The 25,065-nt window shown below is 35.8% G+C and overlaps 1 protein-coding gene across 2 annotated transcripts in view; it reads left to right on the top strand.

The window, feature by feature from the left end:
• The window catches only part of TMEM135 (transmembrane protein 135), a 240,996-nt gene that overhangs the window by 26,037 nt on the left and 189,894 nt on the right, over positions 1–25,065 (top strand). The window contains exons 2-3 of one of the 2 annotated variants that reach the window (XM_008540482.2): positions 8,444–8,571; positions 11,136–11,228. In XM_008540482.2, coding sequence (XP_008538704.1) covers positions 8,444–8,571; positions 11,136–11,228 — 221 coding nt within the window. The remainder of the gene's footprint in view (positions 1–8,443; positions 8,572–11,135; positions 11,229–25,065) is intronic. The other variant, XM_070623941.1, reaches the window with a different exon arrangement.

Raw genomic sequence — 25,065 nt, 5'->3', positions numbered from 1 at the left:
CAGGTCTAGTGGTGATGAACTCCCTCAGCTTTTGTTTTGTTGGGTAAGTCTTGGGTAAGTCTTTATCTTTCCTTTCATTTTTTTTCCTTTTTCCCTCTAAATCCCCCCAGTACATAGTTGTATATTTAAGTTGTGGGTCCTTCTAGTTATGGCACATGGGACTCCGCCTCAACCTGACTTGATGAGTGGTGACATATCCACACCCAGGATCTGAACCAGTGAAACTGTGGGCGACTGAAGTGGAGCACGTGGACTTAACCACTCAGCCAGGGGGCCATCCCCTCTCCTTTCATTTTGAAGGATAGTTTTACCAGTAAAGTATTCTCAGTTGGTGGTTTTTTTGCCATCAGCATTTTTTTTTCCTTTATATTTTTGCCAGTTTACTTTTGGAATAGATTCTTAGAAGTGAGATGAGTGAAAGACCTCCTTTTTTTTTATTATTTATTTTTTTAAATTTTTGAAAATTTTTATTAAGTTTTGATAGTTTACACCCTTGTGAAATTTCAGTTGTACATTATTGTTTGTCATCATGTTGTAGGTGCACCACTTCACCCTTTGTGCCCACCCTCCACCCCCCTTTTCCCCTGGTAGCCACTAATCTCTTCTCTTTGTTTACGTATTTAACTTCCACATGTGAGTGGAGTCATACAGAGATTGTCTTTGTCTGGCTTATTTCACTTAACATAATTCCGTCAAGGTCCATCCATGTTGTTGTTAATGGGACAATTTTATTCTTTTTTATGGCTGAGTAGTATTCCATTGCATATATATACCATGTCTTCTTTATCCAGTCATCAGTTGATGGGCACTTAGGTTGCTTCCATGTCTTGGCTATTGTAAATAATGCTGCAGTGAACATAGGGGTGCATAGGACTTTTAGAATTGCTGACTTGAAGTTTTTTGGATAGTTACCCAGTAGTGGGATGGCTGGGTCATAAGGTATTTCTATTTTTAATTTTTTGAGAAGTCTCCATACTGTTTTCCTATTGGCTGCACCAGTTTGCGTTCCCACCAGCAGTGTATGAGGGTTCCTTTTTCTCTTCAACCTCTCCAACATTTGTTACTTTTTGTTTGGGTTATTTTTGCCATTCTAACAGGTGTAAGGTGATATCTTAGTGTAGTTTTGATTTGCATTTCCCTGATGATCAGCGATGATGAACATCTACTTTGTCTGATACAAGTACTGCGACAGCTGCTTTCTTTTGTTTGCCATTAGCTTGGAGTACCATCTTCCACCCCTTCACTCTGAGCCTGTATTTGTCATTAGAACTGAGGTGCATTTTCCTGGAGGCAACAAATTGTTGGATCTTGTTGTTTAGTCCATCTTGCCACTGCCATCGGCATTTTCAATGTATTACCCCATTCTTTCCTGGTCTGCAAGATTTCTGCTGAGAAATCCACTAATATTCTTTTGGGATTTCTTTGTATTTGACAAGTTGCTTTCCTCTTACTGTTTTCAAAATTCTCTTCATCTTTGAGAATTTGATTATAATGTATCTGGGTGAAGATCTCTTTATATTTAATCTATTTGGGGTTTTTCAGGCTTCATGAATCTGGATGTCCATTTCCTTCTGCAGATTAGGGGTGTTTTCAGTCATTATTTCTTTAAATAAGCTTTCTCTTTCTCTCTTCATTTGGAGATTCCCTCAATGCGTTTATTATTTCACTTGCTGATGTCCCATATGTCTTGTAGGCTTTCTTCATTCTTTGTCAGTTTTTTTTCTTTTTGTTCCTCTGCTTGGGTAATTTCAAGTAACCTGTATTTGGGTTCAACACAACTCTGTTGATTTTTTTCTTCACCTTGATCGAGTCTGTTGTTGAACCTGTCTGTGAAGTTTTTTTACTTTAATCATTGTGTTTTTGAGGTCTAGGATTTCTCTTTCTTTTTTTCTTTTTTTCTTTGTAGTTTCCATCTCTTTGTTGAACTTCTCATTTTGGTCATATATTGTTTTCCTGATTTTGTTTAGTTGTCTGTTTTCTCTTATAGCTTGTTGTGGTTCTTTGAGATGACTCTTTTGAATTCTTTGTCTAGCTGTTCATAGAACTCTATTTCTTTAGGGTTGGTTACTGGTGCGTTACCTTGTTCCTTTATTAGTGTCATGTTTTCCTGATCATTTGTGTTTCTTGTGGCCTTGTTTTGGTGTGTGTGCATTTGAAGAAGTAGGCACCTCTTCCAGTCTTTATACTCTAGCTTCTGCAGTGAAAGCCCTGTACCATTTAAGCCTGTCCAGAGATTCTAGGTGGGCTGTTGTTGGAGTCTGTGGGTGGACCTGCTGCTGGAGCCTTTAGGCAGGTTGCTCTTGTGCCTGGGGTCAGGCCTAGAACCTGGGTTCACTGGTGTGGGCCTTATGCTTGGGTCCATGGGGCAGGCCTGGTGCCGGGGATTTCAGTGTTAGACCTGAAGCCTGGGTTCGCAGGGCAAGCCTGGAACCTGGTTTCTTGAGAATTGGCCTGGTGCTGGGATGGGTTTGGAGCCTGAGTCCACAGGGGCTCCTCTGAATCCTGGGTTCGTGTGGGCTGGCCTGATGCCTGGCGTTACTGAGGCCAACCTGGTGCTGGGGTTTGCGGCAAAGTTGGGTGCTCACGTCACTTTTCTTCCCCCATTGGGTGGGTGTCTCTTTACATGCTGAGTTGCCTGGGCTTGGAGGTCAGGTGATGTGGGTAATGTGAAATTGTTTATCCTACCCTCCTCAATGGATCTGGTTTTATTTCTATGCTCCACCCAAGTGCTATAATTGCTTATCTAGAATCCTTAGCTCTTGTGAAAGTATTTTCATGCGTGGATTATTGTTTAAATTGATGTTTCTTTGAGGGAATGAGTGCAGGGAATGAGCCATCTTGTTGATGTCACTCTTGTGTCATTTAGTTCAACCTCTTTAATAAAGGAGGAAAATGAAGTCTAAAGAGCATCCAAACAAGTATCCTTCATAGAAGTTGTTAGTTGTAGAGCTAAGGTTAAAAATAATTTCTCCTGATTATTTTGTGTTCTATCTTGCTGATTATTTCTGTATTCAGAGTTTTTTTCTATAGTAATTAATCCCAACTTTCTCACACTTGTTCCCCTCCCACCAATTTTACAAATGTTTATTGTAGAATATCTGGAAAATACCAAAAAGCAAAAAGAAGATTAAAATAATCTGTTACCACCATTCAGAGATAACCAGTGCACAGCATTCTAGTATTTGTTTTATATGTTCATCATAAAATATTGTGTTTGTAGTCTGTCATTTCACTTTATGTGTTTTGATTTATTTGTTCCTGGTCATGAAAAACTCTTCTAAAACTAGGTTATGTAAATATAAATAAATAAATAAATAAAGATATATATTTTAATTGTTGTGCTATTCTGCACCTTGTGTTTAGCTGAGTGTATGCATATTTGGAAAATTCATAAGGAATTAATTAACATGGAGTTACTTGGTGAAAGCATATGAACATTACCCAACATTTTTCCTATAAAATATGAGGTGTTTGATGATGTCTGATAACAATTTTATACATACGTGCATGTGCTCTTACAATTACTAAATGGTTATTACAATTACTATTATGTTATTTGATTAGATCAGTGCTTTCTGACCTTTTTTCACACTGTAGCATTCTGTGCTGTTCATAGAAAATGATCATAATTGTGTGGCATGCTAAGGAAAACTGAGATGGTTGTCACCCTGCTTTGTTACCCTAGGGCTGGCCTGGCTAGCCAGGCTGCTGAGAGGATCAGTATTTTGGCCACTTGTGAACCCTGGTTGGAAGCTCTGAATTAGAGCACAGTGATGTTTAGGTCCTAGGTTATTTCCCACGTTTTGTGTCAGATTTCCCCTGTTTCTCAGAATACACTGTATAATTTGGTCTACCAATATTGCAAATATGTACAAATTATCCTGTTTATTGTTAATGGACACTTAGGTGTTTTGCAGTATTTGTAATTATAGATAGCGCTATGAATGTAACTTTTGGTGGAAACAAGCACTTATTTCTCTTGGGTGTATACCTGGGAGTGGAATTCCTGCATAGTAGAATAAGTACACATTTAATTTCATTAGATAATGATTTCCCAAAACAACTGTGCAATTTTACATTCCCACCAGCAACGTGTGAAGTTTCAGTTACTTCATTCCCGACAGTACTTTGTATTATCAGTTCTTTTTATTTTAGTCATTCTTGTGCGTGTGTAGTGGTATTTCATTGTGCAATTCTCTGATGACTAATGATGCTGAGTGTATTTTGTATGCTCATTGGCCTTGTGGATGATTGTTTTTTTTTTGTAATTGAACTTTTTATTTTGAGATGATTGTAGATTCTTATGCAATGGTAGGAAATAATAGAGTGATTCCCTCTACTGTTTATCTGGTTTCCTCCAATGGTCTGATCTTGCAAAATGATAGTAAAATTTCACAACTGAAATATTGCCATTGATATAGTCAAGATACAGAACATTCCCATCACCACAAGGACCCCTCATGTTGGCCTTTTAGAGCCACACCCATGTCCTTCCCACTTATCCTCCTCCTCTTAACCCCTGGCAACCATTAATTTATGTTTCATTCTATAATTTTGTTATTTCAAGAATGTTATATAAATGGAATCATGCAGTGTGTAGTCTTCTGGGATAGGCCTTTTTCACTCAGCATATTTCTCTGGAGATTTATGAAGATTGTTTCATATATCACTAGTTTGTTCCTTTTTATTGCTGAGTAGTATTCCATGGTATTGATACACTGCAGTTCTTTAAACCATTCACCTCTTAAAAGTCTTGGGTTGTTTCCTGCTTTTGACTATTATAAACAAAGCTGCTGTAGAAATTTGGGCACAGATTTTGTGTGAACATACGTTTTCATTTCTCTAGGATGAACACCCAAGATGGCAATTGCTTGGTCATATGATAGTTGCTTGTTTAGTTTTTTAAGAAACTATCAAACTGTTTTCTAGAATTGCCGTGCCATTTCACATTCCCCCCAACAATGCATGACTGATGTAATTTCTCTGCATCCTTGTCAGCATTTGGTGTTTTCAGTATTTATTTTAGCCATTCTGACGGTTGTATAGTGGTAGCTTATTATGGTTTTAATTTGTATTTCCTTAATGGCTATGTGCTTATCTGTCATTTGCATTCCTCTTCAATGAAATATCTGTTTATATCTTTTGCCATTGTCTAATTGGGTTTTTTTTTTTTTATTGTTGAGTTTTGAGATTTCTTTACGTATTCTAGAGACTAGTCCTTTGCTGGATATTTTCTCCTATTATGTAGCTAGTGTTTTTGTTTTCTTAGTAAGTCTTTCATAGAGAAAAAGTTTTAATTTTGAAGTGTAATTTACAATTTTTCCTTTTATGAATTGTGCTTTTGGTGTCATGCCTGAGAACTCTGCCTAGCTTTAGATCCCTGAGATTTTCTCCAGTTTTTTTCCCTAAAAGCCATGATCCATTTTGAATTAATTTTTGTATGAAGTGTGGGACTTAGGTTGAGGTTAAGCCTTTTTTTTTGTTAGCCTATGGATGTCCACTTGCTCCATCACCATTTGTTGAAAAGGCTGCCGTTCCTCCTTAGGATTGCCTTTGCACCAACATCAGTTGGATGTATTTGTGTCCGTGTGTTTCTAGGTTCTCTATTCTAGTTCATTAATCTCTTTGTCTATCCTTCTGCCAATATCACAAAGCCTGATGCTGTAGCTATATAATAAGTCTTGAAATCATGTAGACTTATTCCTCTCACTTTATTCTCTTTTTCAAAGTTGGTTTAGCTCTTATAGTTCCTTTGCTTTTCTACATAAATTTCAGGATAATCTTGTCTATATTTCCAAAAAGCTTTCTGGGATTGTGATACAAATTGTATTAAACCTATATATCATTTTGGGGAGAATTGACATCTTTACCATGTTGAGTCTTGCAATCCATGAAGATTTATTGACATCTTGCATTTCTTTCATTAGCATTGTGTAGTTTTCAGCATAGAAGTCCTGTATGAGTATTGTAGATTTTTCCCTCAGTGTTTCATTTTTTTGAGGAGTTATAAATGCTATTGTAATTTTAATTTGTGTCCATGTGCTTATTGCTCTTATATAGAAATATGAATGATTTTTGTATGTTTATCTTGTGTTCTATGGCCTTACTGAACTGCCTTATTAGTTCTAGGAGGGCTTTTTTGGTTGTGTATGGCTTGGGATTTTCTATGTAGACAATCAGGTCATCTGCTAGGTACAGTTTTGCTTCTTCGTTTCTAGGAACAGAGGGGATTTTTTCTTTCTGTAACTACTTGAATGTATAACAGAGTACCAGACTCTGCCCATTGTTACGTCTAAAATGAAAGAGACATTACATTCCAAAACATGAAGATACTAAGAACCATTTGAACTGATAAGATGGTTGAGGAACAGGGAGTAATTGAAAATGACACCAATGTTTTGTTCCTAAGTAATTAGGTGGATGTGCTGCTATTATTAATTGAGGTAATAATTGATTGAATTGAATTCAATAATTAATTGAAGTAAAAGCATTTTAGGGAAATATAATGGGTTCTACTTTGGACATGCTGATTTGTTTGATGCCTGTGGTACATCTTTGTTGACATGTCCAATAGACATTTGAAGTGAGGATTAAAAATTTAGGGGAGAGATTGGAGTTATAATAGGAATTACTACTTTGACGTGATAGATGATGCTATGGAGAGAGTATATGTAGAATGAGTAGAGATCTGAGTAAGAAATGCTTCTTCTTCCTCTAGGGTAGCATTTACCACACCACCGTATTTTAGTTTATTGTTTATGTGTCAATTTCTCTATCAAGATTTTATGTTCCTTGAAGGCAAGGATCAGATCTTATTCATAATTGATTTTCCTGTCTACGGCATAATTCTTAATAACAGTTTAATTGAATGAAGTAGGAAACGGTCAGTTTCTGGGGCTTCAAGGGGGTGGAGTAAGAAAAGAACTGAGAAGAGGCCATTAGGTTTGTTCATTCCTGACCTTAGGGGAAGTGTTATCTTTAGAATGGTGAGGAGTGAATGGAGAGTTCTCTAGTCTTCTCCAAGTCAGTCTTGCCCTTTCTTATATCTCCTCCCTCATTCTCTAATTGTGTTGTTCTAACTTTTGTTCCTTTGATATATTGTTTCATTGTGATGGAAAAGTATTCCTTGCTGGTGATGTGTGAGAATTCTACTATTCTCGTAGCCCCTTCTCAATGAAACTGCTGCCTACTCCTATATTAAACCCACTCTTTGCTAAACTTCCAAGGCACTTTTATCTCATATTACTAACACCTAATCATTCTTGAATATCTTCATATCTTATCGTATCATATTATGATTCATATTCTTTTTATTTCCTATACCATTAATAGTATACTTAATAAATACTTAGATTTCATGTCTTGATTTTTTTTTGGTGAGGAAGATTGGCCCTGAGCTAACATCTGTTCCTAATCTTCCTGTTTTTTGCTTGAGGAAGATTGTCACTGAGCTAACCTCTGTTCCAATCCTCCTCTATTTTGCATGCAGGATGCTGCCACAGCATGGCTTGATGAGCAGTGTATAGGTCTGTGTCCAGGATCCCAACCTGCGAACCCCAGACTGCTAAAGAGGAGCATGTGAACCCAACCACTATGCTGCCTGGCTGGCCCCTCATGTCTTGATTTTTAAAAATTGTTACTAAGTTATCTCGGGGCTTTTTTGTGTATTTGTTTTGTTTTAATCTAGAAACCCTTCTTTTTAAAGTTCGCGCACAAAAAGCCCTAAAAACAAATATGTTTTCAATCTAAATTTTAAAAATGTCATGAAGACTCATAGGTTATATTCTTTATAAAATAGTTCTGTGATAAAATTCTGTGATCCTCTCTACAGGAACTTGTTCCTGTTTCTGTGTTCTGGTAACACACAGTACCTACCTATATTATACTAGATTCTCAGTGTTTGTTTTTCAGATTTTTTTTTATGGGCTCCAGTAGGCTAGAAATCATTAATTTTATTTTTTTACTTTTTGTATGCCTAACGTGGTTTTTGTCACAAAGTAGTCATGTTTGAATGACTGAGAATTTCTATGGTTTCTGTCACTGAGGGTCTCTAATAGCCAGGCTGATAATACCTGTAATGTAGTTTTGTTTTAGCATTCAGTTTCTATTTGATTTGTACTTTATTTTTTCCATTTAAAGATATTTTTTATCTTTCAGTTTAAGAATTTTTTAAGGCGTTATAAATATTTACCTCAGCATTTGGCGTTTGCTCATCACGTGACCCGTGTTATCATTTCTTTGTGTGTATTTTACCCATTAGACCTTCAGTCAAAGTGTCTTCTTTTCTGTCTCAGAAATTGTATTTTCCTAAAGTAGCCAGTAAAATACTAGAGTTTTCACTTTCATTTTAAAATATGTGCTATTATTCAGGAGCTTCCACGGAAGAGCTAGTTTAAGTGGGAAAAATTGGTTGGATTAAACAAAAAAGCCTTTCTCTTTCCAGATTGCAGCAATTCTCCGGAAACGAAAATTAGACTATTATTTACACAAGCTGCTCCCTGAGATCCTACAATCTGCGTCGTTTCTGACCGCTAATGGGGCCTTATATATGGCTTTCTTTTGCATTTTAAGGTTGGTACTCAGAATCGCCACTGGAGGTTAATTCACATTCCTTTGTTGAAACTGAAACAGACAGATGTTGATAAAAATGTGCGGGTCACTGATTGTATATTTTTTTCTTTGTGAAATGACACTTATTTATCTCAAAGAAAGCTTATAAAATCGAGTTGTGTGCTTCTTGGTCTAAAGATGTAATATAAACTTCAAATTATTGCTGTGATTATGTGGTAAAAGTGCTTTAATGTATCAGACATTTTTTGAGGCCTGCTCTATTTACCAAGTTGTTGATAAGGATTTCTTAGCTTTTCAATTTCATAAATCAGGAATTCAGACCAGCTGTCCATGATACAGGTTAGGTCCATATGCAGCAAACAGACTTTAAAGGGACTATAAAATGCTCTTGTTTATATGTAAAATAGTAAGTTAACTTCTGGCATATCCTACTGATGAAACTTTTGTTTCTGATTCAGTCTTACATACATTATCTGTCACATGCTTCATATAATATACATGCATTTAGAATTCATTTCTTAGTGCTGTGATATACCTAACATGTTTATTAGATACTTACTTTTTATCTTTTTCCCCATTGATTGTTGAAAACCCAAATGAGTTTTTTTTTTTTAGTCTTGTCAAGTTAAAATAGTAACTTCACATTATCCTTGTATTGGTGTTACCCAGTTAGTGGTGCCCAAAGTAGTTCTGCAGGTATATTTTAACTGCAATTAAAATATAATTTCCAAATCTATTTTACAGATGTTTTTCCCTTAGAACATTATTATTTATAAGCTTAGATTATGGAGAATACAATTTATAAGGTTTATGATATTGAGTACAGCATGCCTTTAAATTGACTTAAAAATCTGTGTAAGAAACTCTTTGTCATGTGGTCCCTGGAAAGTTTCTAATACTTGTTAAAGCTCTAAAAATAAAGTTATAAGATAATTAGGTTCCAAAATTGCAATAATAATAATAAATTGCTATTACAGCATCTTTCTTTATGTTCTTTGAGCCTGTTTGGTTAAGTATGGAAACATAAAATACTTGTAATAAAGTAACATTTGTGTGCCTCTTGTAACTGACTCATTGAGTTATTTTCCTTTAATTTTTACCCTCAGTCACTTAAGTCCTTTGTGGATTTTATATTGGAGGAAGAACCACCTCCTGTCTTCTCATGCAGAAGGTTTCTGATGTCCTTCATTTTGGAAATACCCAGATTATGTATGCTCAGTAGATTTTCTAATTTTTTTTTTAAGGTTTTATTTTCCCTTTTTCTCCCCAAAGCCCCCTGGTACATAGTTGTGTATTTTTACTTGTGGGTCCTTCTAGTTGTGGCATGTGGGATGCCGCCTCAGCATGATCTGATGAGCGGTGCCATGTCTGCACCCAGGATCCAAACTGGGGAAACCCTGGGCTGCCTAAGCAGAGCGTGCGAACTTAACCACTCGGCCATGGGGCCAGCCCCAGATTTTCTAATTCTTTTAAAGCTAAGCTTCAATTAAAAAGCTCATTTCCTCTCTGATTCTTCATCCTTATCTGTATGTATTTATATTTCTTCCTATCATAATGCATCATTTAGCAATTGACCAACTTTGTTCAGATAATTTCTTGTAATTTTTATGTTCCTTTTTTTTATTCCTTTTTTAGGAACATGTCTTTGAAAGGAAAAAAAATCAGCCTAACATCTCCAAATTTACTTTTTTTCTTTTCCATTTAAAAACCCAAACAGCTAATGACCATTTATAATGTGTGAGACACTATGCAGATTCTTACTTTCAAGGGACTTATTCTAGTAAATGAAAAATGGTATAGATATAATTAAAAAATATGAAATACTTTATTTAGTAAGTGCTGTAAGAAAAAGTTATCAAGGGCTGTAGAAGCAAAGAAGGAGAGACATTTGTTGAATATCTATCATGTGTTAAAAAATAGTAATTATAATAGTAATAATTGTAATAACAGCGAACATTTTCTGAGTACTTTCTCTGTGCTGTGCATGGTGCTGGGAATATCTCATGTAGTCCTCATGGCAGCTCTCTGAGATAAGTAATATTATTATTCCCATTTGATAGATAAGGAAACTGAAAACATAGAGGGTTTACATAGTGAGCAATGTTGGATCCAGGCAATGTCTGAATGAATATGACTGACTAAATTATTGGAAGGAGAGACCCCTATTAGTTTGCTTTTGTTGTAGTCTGAATAAGAGATGGTGAGGGACCTACCTAAGGGAGGGGCAGCAGGTTGGAGAGGAATTTGAGAGAGAAATTGTATATGGAAAAATGTAAGGGAATGATTTAATGTATGGGGTACGGGAGAAGGAAAAGCCAGGGATGTCTCAAAGTGTCACACATAGGTGGTTGTTGATGCTTTAAGCTAGGAAAATAGAGGAGAGAGAACAAGTTCACGGGGAGAGGGGAGAGAGACAATGAGTTTGGTTTTGAACATGTTGAATTTGAGGTGCTGTGAGCCATTTAGACAGAGGGTGGATTGAGAAGGGGAACTTTTTCTCTATTCATAATAACTGAAATCACCAACTAGAAATTTCACACAAACATTCTAAATTTGAATTACAGGAAGATACTTGGAAAATTCTACTCATGGAGTCCTGGCTTTGGTGCCGCTCTGCCAGCATCTTATGTGGCCATTCTAATTGAAAGAAAAAGCAGGTAAAATTTTACATATCTACGTGTTTAATAGAACTGGTTTGCTGTCCCCCACCCCGACTAGAATTTTTTTTTGTTTATCATTTATTACAGTCGAGGGATGAGAAATATTTCCATATATGTTTTATAGTTTTCAAATATTTAGTGGAAAATTTAGTTTTATAGTAATATTATTATTTATGTTTATTAAGCCTTTGAAGATGGTTTAAACCAAGTTTGCTATGATTTATTTATTTTTAGCACTTGAGTAATATGAGCATTTTTCAAGTTATTTGCTTACTTTGTAACAGAAAATGTTGAAAACACCTCTGTAACCATCATCTGGAGTCAACAGTTGTTAACATGTTGTCATTTTTACTTTTTTTCTATGTGATTATATGTATATGTATGTATGGTTTTTTTTGTGTGTGTGTTTATGAACCATATGGAAGTACATTGTAGACATCATGACACTTTACTGCTACATAGTTCAGCATGCATATTCTAAAATAAGGAGACTTTCCTACATAATTATAACACTGTGACTTCACGTAAGAAAATTAGCATTCGTTCCTTGATAGCATCTAGTCCATATTGTCCTAAAATGCTTTACAGCTGTTTTTTTGAACCAGAATCCAGTCATAGTTTTTGTATGGTGTTGTATTTCTTTTCTTTTAATCTAGGTTAATCTTCTACCTTTTCCCTCCATAGCATTGACTTATTGATGTGACCATGCCAGTTCTTTTGTTGTATGTAAAACATGTTTGATTTTTTCTGTATTTTTTCCTCATGGAATTGTTTCATTGGCTCATTTATCTCATTTGTTTCTTGTAAACTTTAAGTTGGGTCTAAAGACTTCATTAGATTCAGATTAAACATTCTTTTTTTTCAGTTATTTTATTGAGATCATAATGGTTTATAATATTGTGTAATTTTGGGTGTACATTATCAATTTCTGTATAGACTTTATCATGCTCACCACCAATAGTCTAATTTTTGTCCATCACCATACATATGCGTCTTTACCCCTTTCGCCCACCCTGCAGCCCCCTTCCCCTCTTGTAACCACTAATCTGTTCTATGTATCCATGTATTTGTTTATCTTCCACATATGAGTGAAATCATGCAGTATTTGTCTTTCTCTGTCTGGCTTATTTTACTTAAAATCATACCCTGAAGGGATGTTGCAATGGGACAATTTTGTCTTTTTCTTATGGCTGAGTAGTATTCCATTGTATATATATACAACATCTTTATCCATTCATCCATAGAAGGACACTTGGGTTGCTTCCATGTCTTGGCTATTATGAATAATACGCCAGTGAACATAGGGGTGCGTAAATCTCTTTGGATTGTTGATTTCAACTTCTTTGGATAAATACTCAGTAGTGGGATAGCTGGATTATATGGTACTTCTATTTTTAATATTTTGAGAAATCTCCATACTGTTTTCCGTGGTAGCTGCGCCAATTTGCGTTCCCATGAGCACTGCGTGAGGATTTCCTTTGCTCCACATCCTCTCCAACATTTGTTATTTTTTGTTTTAGTAATAATAGCCATTCTGACCGGTGTAAGGTGATATCTCATTATAGTTTTGATTTGCATTTCCCTAATAATTAGTGACATTGAATATCTTTTTATGTGTCTCTTGGCCATCTGTACATCTTCTTTGGAAAAATGTCTGTGTATATCCTCTGTCCATTTTGTGATGGGGTTGTTTGTTTTTCCGTTGTTGAGTTGTGTGAGTTCTTTATGAATCTTGGAGATTAATGCCTTGTCAGATATGTGATTTGCAAATATTTTCTCCCTGTTGGTGGGTTGTCTTTTTTTTTTGTTCATGGTTTCCTTTGCCTTGCAGAAGGTTTTTAGTCTGATGTAGTTCCATTTGTTAATATATTTTTTTTCCCCTTGCCTTAGTAGACTTGGTATTCAAAGAGATGCTGCTAAGACCAATGTCAAATAGTGTACTGTGTACTGTCTGTATTTTCTCCTAGGAGTTTTATGGTTTCAGATCTTACCTTCAAGTCTTTAATCCCTTTTGAGTTAATTTTAGTGTATGGTATGAATGATGCCTACTTTCACTCTTTTGCATGTGGCAGGCCAGTTTTCCCAGCACCATTTATTGAAGAGACTTTCCTTTCTCCTTTGTATATTCTTGGTAAGAATATACTTGATAGACAATGTTGAAGTCAACAGGAGGGCCATAGTTCCAAATGGTTCCAACTTTGATTATGTGATTAAAGTGGTAATCACCAGATCTTTTCAGTACAAATGTTGTTTATGGTGAATTAGGTGAATGGATTTCCTGACATTCTGCAATCCTTGCTTTGCAGGAATGAACCTCAGTTCATCATGATATCACTATTTGTGTCATTGTGTGTGTGTGTGTGTGTATTCTTTATCAGGTTTGAGTGTCAGTGTCATATTTACTTCATAAAATATTTCAGAACTTTTCTTCCTCTTTTTCTTGCTCTGGAATAATTTAAATAGCAGTGAATATTCTGACCTTTAAGTATTTGGCCGTTCGTCTGTGAAACCTTCTGCATATGGTGACTCTTTTGGATGTGGTTGTTCTTAGAAAAAGTTTTCAGTTTCCTGTGTGTACATTGGTCTGTTTAAACTTTCAACTCATTCACTAGAGAAAGAGTTTTAGTAACTTTCTCTGACTGCTAGAAAGTTATCCATCTCTTAAAAATTATTCATGTCCCAGAAATTATCCATTTTATAAAGATTTTTATATTTATTTGCGTGGTGTTGTACAAAGTAGTCTGATATGATTTGATTGAATTTTATGTTTTCAATGGTTGTTTCTCAACTTATTTATTTTGTATAATTGTGCCATTTCCCTTTTTTATCATGTTAGCTAGTAATTTTATTGATTTTGTTTTTTAATGAATCTTGTTTATTAGTTCTGTGTTTTGGTTTTCTATTTCAATTCTTGTTTTTGTTGTTTTTTTCCTTCCTTCTATTTTCTCTTGTCTAATTTCCTTTCTTTTTTAAAACCTTTTTAGTTTGATGCTTATTTATTTATTTATTTTTGCTGAGGAGGATTCACCCTGAGCTAACACCTGTGCCAGTCTTCCTCTATTTTCTATGTGGGTCGCTGCCACAGCATGGCTGCCAGTGAGTGGGGTAGATCCATGCCTGGGAACCAAACCCGGGTCCCTGAAATGGAGCATGTCAAACTTAAGCACTAGGTCACGGGGCCAGCCCCTGATGCTTATTTCTTTTTATTCTTTAAGTTGTATTTATATAATTATTTAAGGCTGTGAATATTCTTCTGATCACTGCTTAATTATATCCAATAGAGCCTGATATGTAATATTTTCATTATCAGCATTTTCTAGAGATTCTGCAATTTTAGTTTGTATTTCTCCTTTGATATAAGAATTATTTAGTAGAAAGCTTAATTTATAGTTTTATTGCGTTCTTATTCGAGAATGTTGTTTGTAGTGGTTCCTCTGTATGAAACTTAATAAAGTTTTCTTTGTGGCTTAATTTGTGCCCAATTTTTGTGATTTTTATGAAGACTTGAAAAAATGGTGCATCCTCTTTTATTGGAGTTCAAAGGTTGATAGATAGACATAAGATCTATGCTATAAATTATGTTTTTCAGATTGTATCTTAATTTTGAGGTGGAATTCCTAGCATTATAAAGTATATTCTTCGTTTCATTTAATGCCTTTTGGCTTGAGTGTTTTACGTATCTTTTTTTTTGAAGATTGGCACCTGAGCTAACATCTGTTACCAATTCTTCTTTCCTTATTCTTCTCCGCAAATTCCCCCAGTACACAGTTGTATATTCTAGTTGTATGTCCTTCTGGTTGTGGTATGTGGGATGCTGCCTCAGCATGGTCTGATGAGCGGTGCCATGTCTGTGCGCAGGATCTGAACCAGCAAACACTGGGCCACCACAGAGCGTGTGAACCTAACCACTTGGCCACAGGGCCAGCCCCTAGTTTTCTTTCTTTTTCCTTGCATTTGCCTAGTTTCTCAGTCTTGGCACTATTGACATGTTTTGGGCCAGATAATTCTTTATTTTGGGGAAGGCTGTCCTGTGCATTGTACTCATACATACCTTTGGCATTCCATTCCCATCCTCACCAAATTGAGACCACAAATAATGTTTCATGGGAAACATATCCCTGTGGGACAGTATAGTTCTTCTTTGTTGAGAACTACTTACTGACCTATGTCATTACTAATTTTTTGTCTGGTTTTATCATTTGCTGAGAGAAAGGTGTTAAAATCCCCAGCTGTGGTTCTGAGTTTGTCTGTTTCTCTCATTAATGCTTTCAGTTTCTGTGAAGAGTTTATTGGTATATACACATTTATGATTGCCATTTCTTTGTGATTCACTGAAACTTTTATCCATATAAAATAATAAAAAGTGTTCTCTGTAGCTAAGATAATTCTCTTTGTTCTGAATTCTGTTTTATTACTATTCCAGCTGCCTTTTACTTACTGTTGGCATAGTATATATTTTTCTTTCCAATTAATTTCAAGCACCTATGTCTTTATATTTATGGTGTATTTTTTGCAAATAGCCTGTAGTTGGGTCTTGATTTTTTGAATCTGTTCTGGTAATTTTTGCCTTTTGATTAGATTTAGTCCATTAATATTTGGTGTATTTATTGGTGTGGCTAGATTAGGTCTACCATTTTATTTGTTTTCCATTTTTCTTTTTTTTTCTTTCTCTGTTCTTTTTCCTGCTTTCTTTTCCATTATTTGAATTTTTATTTTCTATAGAAGGTGACACTATGTATTACTTTTTTTTTCAATTGTCCCCCACCCCCCCTTTTTTTAAGACTATCTTTTGGGAGTAGTTTTAATTTCAAAGCAAAATTGAGAGGAAGGTACAACAAGTTCTTGCATATCCCCTGGCCCTTCATAGCCTTCCTGATGATCAGTATCCCCCAACAGAGCGGTACATTTGTTACAGTTGATGAACCTACACTGATACATCATTATCTTCCCAAATCCATAATTTACATTAGGGTTCACTCGATGTTGTATGTTTTATGAGTTTGGACAAATGTCTAATGACATGTATCAACCATTATATCATGCGGAGTAATTTCACTGTCCTAAAAATCCTCTGTGCTTGCCTATTCATTCCTCCTTCCCCCAAGTCCCTGGTAACCAGTGATCTTTTTACTCTTTCCATAGTTTTACCTTTTCCACAGTGTCGTGCAGTTAGAATCCTACAGTATGTAGGCTTTTCAGATTGGCTTCTTTTAATTAGTAATATGGCTTTAAGTTTTTTTAAGTTTCCTTTCATGGCTTGATAGGTCTTTGCTTTTTTTAGCACTGAATAATATTCCATTGTTTGGATGTACCACAGTTTATTTATTTGTTGACTTATTGAAAGATGTCTTGGTTGCTTCCAAGTTTTGGCGATTATGAATAAAGCTGCTGTAAACATCCATGTGCAGGTTTTTGTGTGGACGTAAGTTTTCATCCCCTTTGGGAAATTACCAAGGGGTGTGATTGTTGGATCATATAGTAAGAGTATGTTTAATTTTGTAAGAAACCTTGAAGCTGTCTTCCCAAGTGGCTGTACCATTTTGCATTCCTATCAGTGATGAATGAGAGTTTCTGTTGTTTCACATCCTTGGCAGCATTTAGCGTTATCTGTGTTCTGAATTTTGGCCATTCTAATAGGTGTGTGGTGGTATCTTGTTGTTTTAATTTTCAGTTCCTTGTTGGATGTATGTTGTGGAGCATTTTTTCGTATGCTTATTCTTCTTTATAGTTTTAATCTCTTTTGTGAAGTAGCTCCTAAACTTGTTGAATTGTTTCTCTACATTCTCTTTTACCTCAATTTTTTGATGATGGCTGTTTCCACTTCCTTGTCATTTAGATTACACATTTCTGTGTCCTCAGGACTGAATTCTGGGTACTTGTCATTTTCTCTCTGGTCTGGAGATTTGATATAGTGTTTGATGTTGTTAGAGGAGGTAGGTCGGGTCTTACGCATTCTGATATTGTTTGGTTGCAGTTATCGCCACTGGGTGGGGTCAAGAGCGCATAATCTGAGCCCTCCACCTTCAGCCGAGATGCCCTGTGTTGGAGCGGGTGTGGGGTGGGTGGGGGGAGGGGTGCTTTCCCCTGCTTGCTCTCTGGGCTTTCTCGCTCTCACTATCTAGTCTCCTGGGGTGGTGGCTTGATGAGGTCACCGCCTGCGAAAGCTTTTGCCCTGTTAGAAGGCTTCCCTCTAGGCTTCAAGGGCCCTAGGGGGTCCTTGTTCTCACAAATGAGCGTCCTCTTCCCCATTCCTTCCCTCATGGTGCCTCCCGCGGTTGTGGATCGAAGTCTTTAGGGGAGGGAGTGAAGATCTCTCTTACCCTATCCCAGCTCCTCTGAGGGGGGCTGCAGCCTCTCTACCATCCATTGTGTGGCTGCGTGTGTCTCTGACGTTTTTTGTGTTGTGTTAGGTTGTCCTCTTTTGGAGTATGGCTGCCCCTTTTCCTTGTATGTTGGAGGAGAGAGAGTCCGGGGCAAGTTCTCTCTGCCATGATGGAGACATCACTCCTTGTATGCTTATTTATTTTAATCTATGTATGTCTTTATATTTAAATTGGGTTTCTTGTAGATGACATATAGTTGGGTTGTGTATTTTGATCAACTCTGACCACCTCTGTCATTTAATTGGTGTATTTAGACCATTGACATTTGAAGTGATTATTGATATAGTTGGATTATCATCTACCATGTTCATTAGTGTTTTTCTTGCCCTTGTTTTTTGTTCCAGTTTTTGTCTTCCACTCTTATTCTGCCTTTTGTGGTTTAAATTGAACATTTTATATGGTTCTTTCTCTCCTTTCTTAGCATATCAGTTTTACTTCTTCTTTTACTTTATTTTAGTGATTACCCTAGTTTTTTTGCAATACATATACAACTAATGCAAGTCTGCTTTCAAATAACACTGTATGCCTTGATTGGTAGTAAGAGTACCTTATAATAACTAGATAGTCCTAATTCCTTCCTCCTGTCCCTTGTATCATTGCTGTCATTCACTTCATTTACATATAAGCATATACTAGCATATATATATATTCAAATACACACATTATATATATATATGTAAGTGTACATAATCAAATATTTTATTATTTTGAACAAACTTATCTATTAAAGCAGTTAATAAGAAAGATAAAATTTTTTATTTTACTTTCACTTATTCTTTCTTTGGTGCTCTGCCTTTCTTTATGTAGACCAGTTTGTGATCTGTATGATTTTCCCTCTCTCTAGAGAACATTTAGCATTTAATATTTCTTGCAGAGCAGGTCTCCTCTCAGCGAATTCTGTCAATTTTTGTCTGATAAACTCTTTATTTGTCTTTCACTTTTGAAGGATAATTTCACAGGGTACAGAATTCTAGGTTGGTGGTTTTTTTCTCTCAGTACGTGAAATGTTTTACTCCACTCTCTTTTTGCATGGTTTCTAAGGAGAAGTCAGATGTAATTCTTAATTTCGTTCCTCTACATACATGTAAGGTGTATTTTTCCTCTGGCTTCTTTCAGGATTTTTCCTTATCTTTGATTTTCTGTAGTTTGAATATGATATGACTAGGTGTAGTTTTTTCTTTTAACATTTATCCTGCTTGGTGTTCTCTGAGCTTCCTGGATCTGTGGTTTGGTGTCTGACATTAATTTGGGAAAATTCTGAGTCATTATTGTTTCAGATATTTCTTCCTTTCATTTTTTTTTCCCTTTCTGCTATTCCTATTATGCGTATGTTGAACCTTTGTAGTTGTCCATAGTCATTGGATATTCTGTTCTGTTTTTTTCAGTGTTTCTTCTCTTTGCTTTCCAGCTTTCAAAGATTCTGCTGATATATCCTCTAGCTCAGAGATTCTTTCCTCAGCTGTATTCAGTCTACTAGTAATCCCATCAAAGGCGTTCTTCATTTCTGTTATAGTTTCTTTTCTTTATAGTTCTTTCTTGGGATTTCTCTCTCTCTGCTTACATTGCTCATCTGTTCTTACATGCTCTCTACTTTATCCCTCAGCATAGTAATCTTTGTTGTTTTAAATTCCTCGCCTGATAATTCCAACATCCCTGCTGTCTGGTTCTGATGAGCTTGCTCTGTCTCTTCAAATAGTGTTTTTTGCCTTTTTGTTTTCCTTGTAATTTTTTCTAGATGGCCAGACATGATGTACCAGGTAAAAGGAACTGCTGTAAATAGGCCTTTAGTAATATGGTGGTGAGGTGTGGGGGAAGGGGAAGTGTTCTTTAGTCCTTAGATTAGGTCTCAGTCTCTCAGTGAGCCTATGCCTCTAGGCTCTGAACTATGTTTCTCAGTGTTTCCCCTCGCCTTTGGTGGGGCAGGATGGCTAGAGTGTGCTGGAGTTGGGTATGTCACTTCTTCCATGTGGAATTCTAGAGCCGGCTGGAGTGGGGTATTTCCCTTCCCCGGGTCAGTTAGGCTCTCATAATACCTCAGCAGGTTGGGGTCTGGTTAACTGGTTTCTCCTGAGGGCAAGCCTTGTTAGGAACAGAGTGCTCTGGCTTATTGCAGAACGCTTCCTTTTCCCTACCCCCTGCTTGGAAGCACAAGGAAATTTTTCTCTGATATTTACTTGAGAACTTAGTCAAGCTCCTGGAGATAAAACCACAAAAGTGGGGGGCCCCCTTATGACTGAGTACTCCTGGAATTTTTAACTCTCTGACTTGTTCACACTAAGCCTCCTGCTATTCATCAATTACAGTTCAGGTTTTCCTCTCCTGGCTCTCTTTCTCTTGGAGGTTTTAGCTTGTGAGTTTCTGCTGTGGTAAGTTGTGATTGTCTGTATTTACCTGTATCTCCCCAGTTTGGGGGGCAGCAGTTTGCAGTGTGGCTTCCCTTCTTTTACAGATCTGAGAAGAGTTGTTGAGTTTTCAGTTCACTCAGCTTTTTACTTGGTATTAGGACTGAGTCATGACTTCCAGGCTCCTTACATGGGGACTGGAAACTGGAAGAAGAATTTTTTTTAGAATTCCATTTTTATGTATTTTTTTGTTTCTCTTTTTTTAGTGCTTGCTCTACAGACTACAATATATATATATCTTTAACTTTATAGCTTCTTAGTGTTAGTATTTTATCACCTTGAAAAATAGAAATATGTTTAGGTCCATCTTAGAGGCTGTGCTTACCATAGGATGTCTTTTTTTTACCCCCCCTTGCCCCCTTTCCTGTGTTTTTTTTTTTTGGCTGGTGAATAGTCAGTTACTCTGGCACCAGGAATTCAATAGTTCATTCTTTCTCTACTGATTTGTAATGCCGCTTGTTATATACCAATTTTTCATGTGTATGTGTGTGTTTCTTATTGAGCTCTCAATTCTTTTCTGCTGACGTATTAGTCTAGGTCTTATTTTCACAATTTTAGTTAAAAATAAAATAAAACTTTTCCTTCAAGACCAACATTTGTTTAAATACAGTAACACCCAAGTAAAATTATGTTATTGATATTAAAAGCTATAACTTAAGGCATAAAGAGGTTTTCTGGAAGTGAGATGGTAACTTGGATTTTGGTTCACTAGTTAATTCTCCTTTTACTTTTGATAGTGAACTTTTCTAAAGCTTTCTTCTTTTTATTTGCCATACAATTATCACATGCCAGGCACTGTGATAGTGCTTAAGATATTTGCTCACTGTTGATCGTTACACCATCCTTTTAGTAAGCTATTGCACTAGTGTTTTATTCATAGATACTCAGTATTCACAGAAAATTTGTGGGTGTTAATAGAGCATGCCTGTTTTAACTATTAATTGGAGTGGTTTTACTGTTTTAAAGACTTAAAAATTTGGGTGTAGCTTCTTTATAAGTGCTGTCATATAGTTGCTGAAGAAAAGTTGATCCCTGCCTTGATGTGCTTGTTGTGTAATTGAACTCTTTGTGAGATGTGTTGATTTAGTTCTGTTATTTATTAGCTGATGCAATTAATACTGGAAAATAGCTCTTTTGTTCTTCTTGTTGAGAGTTGTTTGTGTATATGGATATCAGCTACAAATTCTGGTTTGGGGTCTAATTAAAAACTTAAAATTGTAGTTTTTTATTATTGTTTGGAAGCTAATGACTTTATTTATTTATTTAAATTTTTTTTTATTGTGGGTTAAATAGTTTATAACAGTGACTTCTTTTTTTAAAAAGCAGGTTTTAAAAAATTTTTTGGAGTTAACCTTAAAATATAGAAAAGCAAATCTTTAGCTTTATCTCTTTTCAAGTTGCTTTATAGTGTGTCTTATTTTAAGCAAGTCTGGTCTCTGTCTGGAATTGTGCAGAAGTTAACTTAGTGGTCTTATTTGCTTTGAAAAGGTATTTTTTACTTACCACAAATTTTTATTAAGATTTCAGAAAATATTAGGATCCCTTAATAGATTATAATTAATTTACAAAGGTTGAAGTTATGTATATTTTAAAATTATTACATCTAGTGCCCAAAATGAAGCATATTAATATTATAGTTTTTACTTTAAGGAAAAGGAATTTATAATTATGCTTTTAATTCACAAAGAAAATCAATGTAATCTTAGTGGAGATAGCCAGTAGGCAGCTTGAAATATGAGTCTTGAGAACTCTGGAGAAGTGTGATACTTATAAAAATAAATTGGAAGTTTCCTTCTTATAGGATGGTCATTGAAGCTATGGGGGAAGATTAGAGTGTGAAAGCCCAGATTAACAAGAGGTCTGAGGTTAGAAGTTGGGAAATAGCAACCTTTAAGGAGTCAGTTGTCAATGGAAATGTGTATACCGTTTATCATTTTTAAAATAAATATCAATAATATATTAGAAAGCCTGGAAGAAACAGAATGTAGGTGATTAGCAGTGTTTTTCAACTTAGCAAATAATAGTAGTCCTAATTTTTAAATCTCTAAAGCTTTATTTAATAGTGAAATCTTTACTCTGAGATTATACATTTTGTACTCAATTGTATAATCAGGTTTTCAAAAAGCAGTTAATGAGATAAGAACATACAGTATGGTTATACACACACACACACAATGGAGAAATATATATAGATATAGATACATAAGTGAAGATCTCTCTGTATTCATAAATATGTCTTCATCTATACTAGTTTAACTTTCTTTTCTCCCTGCTTTTTTCTCCCTCTCTCCAACCTATCCATCCGTTCATCCATCCCTCCATCCCTCCATCCTTCTGTGCTTCCATCCATCTTTCCCAGTCTCCCTTCCCTTTATAGAATTAAGCATGCTTAGCTAGTTAGTTCCTAACACCTTGTAAGAGGGCAGCTTACTTAAATCTTAATCACATCTCTGTGGGATTCTGAGAAAGCTTTGAAGTTGTTTCCAGGGTTGCTTAAAAAATTTGTGCCACGAAAGAACTGTGATCATAGTAACTCAGCAGGAAGCATTGGTAACATCTAGTTTATCCCTAGGTGGGCTGTTAAGAACTAGTCTTCTCTTTCTTTTTCTAGGAAGTGCTTTGTTTGTGGTTCAGAAAGAAGTTGTTCTGATGGATTTTGTTTTGTAGAATTGCTGTGGAATTTGCTTTGATATTTAGAGTTAGTTTAGATAAGTTAAAACTGCAGGGTGCTCAAACATGGACGTGGATTAAAATATCAAAAATTGCATATTTATTCTAAGCATACTCATGAGTTGAGTTGTTAAATTACGCTGTTGTAGTTATGAAACTCCTAAGCAGATATGACCAAAATGTATGAACTATATAATTGTAAATAAAAGAATACCATTAATTTGGTCTATAAATTCTTGTCATCTTCAAGTTTCAGTGTCATGTTATCTTCACAGGAAGAAAATTAAATTTCCTTGTAGTCCTCTGAAAAGTTTACTCTGTATTATCCACTATATATGATAGAATATGATTATAGACTCTTGCTCTAGACTGGAATTCTATCTTATCCATTCCTGTGTCTTAAGGAAGTATTTTTATACTCTTCTAAAAATTCTGATAGATGAAAATCTATTATATCTTGAAAGACTTTCTGAGATGATTAAATAGCATCTCTTAGTAAACCATTACAGTGGTGAGGAACTTTTACTTGTAGAAGACATAAATATTTTTCTATAGTATAGTATATAGAACATGTAAGTATTAAGAACTTAGAAGTTACACGATTCCTACTGTACTCCCTAGTGACCTTAGTTATGAAATGTGTTACATACGGTGTCCTTCAAAAATTTGAGAATGTTAGCTAAAGCATATATACATTAGAGTTTCCAGGAAAAAAGAATTATTGCTCATCTAATTAGACACAATAATGTTGTTAGAAGATAATAATACTTGGAATTTCAGGAGAATGTGAGGATACCCTTTAATCTACTAAGATGCTAAGAAAATTTAATTATTTTAACATTTTTCCCATAAGAATAATGAAGTAACTCTGATTACCCAGAGTTACTTCTTGTAGCAGCGGTTCTTAGTACTTTTTTAGGTAGTATCCCTTAATGCGCACACCCGCTGAAATTTTACATGTAAATTTAAGAGATTCGCCTGTTCCTCCATCAAAAAAAAGAAGAAGCTTATCTGGAGTTGAAAGAAATACTTGACTAACTTTAGATTGCTTATTCTTTGAGCTTCACCAACCTTCTAATCCAGTGCTTCTCAGCAGAATGGGAGCATTTGTGTATCGGAATGTCCTTGGATTAAAAAGGTTATGGTCCTTCTTGGCCCCAGCCCTTCCTCTATAGGCCTAGGCCACCTTTAATTCTATCTGGCACCTCTCCCTTCCCTAACACTGTTGTTGTAATGTTTTAATTTGTAACTTGGTTTCCGGAGAGAATTTCCTCACTAGGAAGGGAGTGGCCTGTTTGTCGTCAGACTTAGGCTAGATATAGTCGAGTGTTAAATAATAAAATGGCGTTTAATTAACGTATCAGTTTCTTGTGATACTGAACATCTCTGGAGAAGTGATGAAGTAAATCACTGTTCTGATGTTCTACCCCTACCACGTTGACACTGGAACAGAGGTTGAAGATGCTGTACCAGGTTAACCCACCAGAAAGTCTGGCTGTGCAGTCTACCACATCATGCCCTTCCCGGATGATTGTCCTCTCCTTCTTGAGGCTGTTAGCTCTGGGTTGGAATTCAGATAAGGCTGGTAAGGAGGTGATCTTCCTCATTATTTGAGAATGATAAATCGAAACTTGAGATCAGAATAGGACATAATTTAGTAATAATACATCCTCTGCCTTTCCCGGTGGTGAGTATGTCAAGGCTTTGTTCATCTTCAAAGCATAGAAGCCTGTTAGGACACCATATTAAACAAGTCAGTGAGTTGCAGATTTAAAGAATTGAGTAACGTAAAGATTTTCTGCTGTAGAAGCAGTACATTGGAAAGAACTTGAAACTGATGTCAGATGAACTGACTCCTAATTCCAGCTTGTCTTTTTGCTACTTTTATATTTTTAGGGAAACCACTTAACTTCTCTGATTCTTGATTTTTTTGAGTGAGGATAATAGTATTTGCATTATACTTCTTAGGGCTGTTGAGAGGATAAAATCTGATTTCAAAAGATTGATTATACCTTGTAAATTGTTAACATTTATGCAAATATAAGATACTCTGATCACATCTCTTTTTTCTTTTTTTTGAGGAAGATTAGCCCTGAGCTAACTACCGCCAGTGCTCCTTTTTGCTGAGGAAGCCTGGCCCCGAGCTAACATCCGTGCCCATCTTCCTTTACTTTATATGTGGGATGCCTACCACAGCATGGCTTGCCAACTGGTGCCATGTCCACACCAGCAAACCCCCGGCTGCCGAGAAGCAGAATGTGTGCACTTAACCACTGCACCACTGGGTCAGCCCCATCTGATCACATCTTTGCTTGCTAATAAATTGGTATCATTAATTGGCCCTCCCTTTGTCTAGTGGCTACCCTTTGTGATTATATT

This window comes from Equus przewalskii, chromosome 6, assembly GCF_037783145.1.
Source record: "Equus przewalskii isolate Varuska chromosome 6, EquPr2, whole genome shotgun sequence".
Taxonomy (NCBI): Eukaryota; Metazoa; Chordata; class Mammalia; order Perissodactyla; family Equidae; genus Equus; species Equus przewalskii.
Note: the sequence above shows the minus strand (reverse complement) of the source record. Positions and strands in the feature narration are given on the sequence as shown.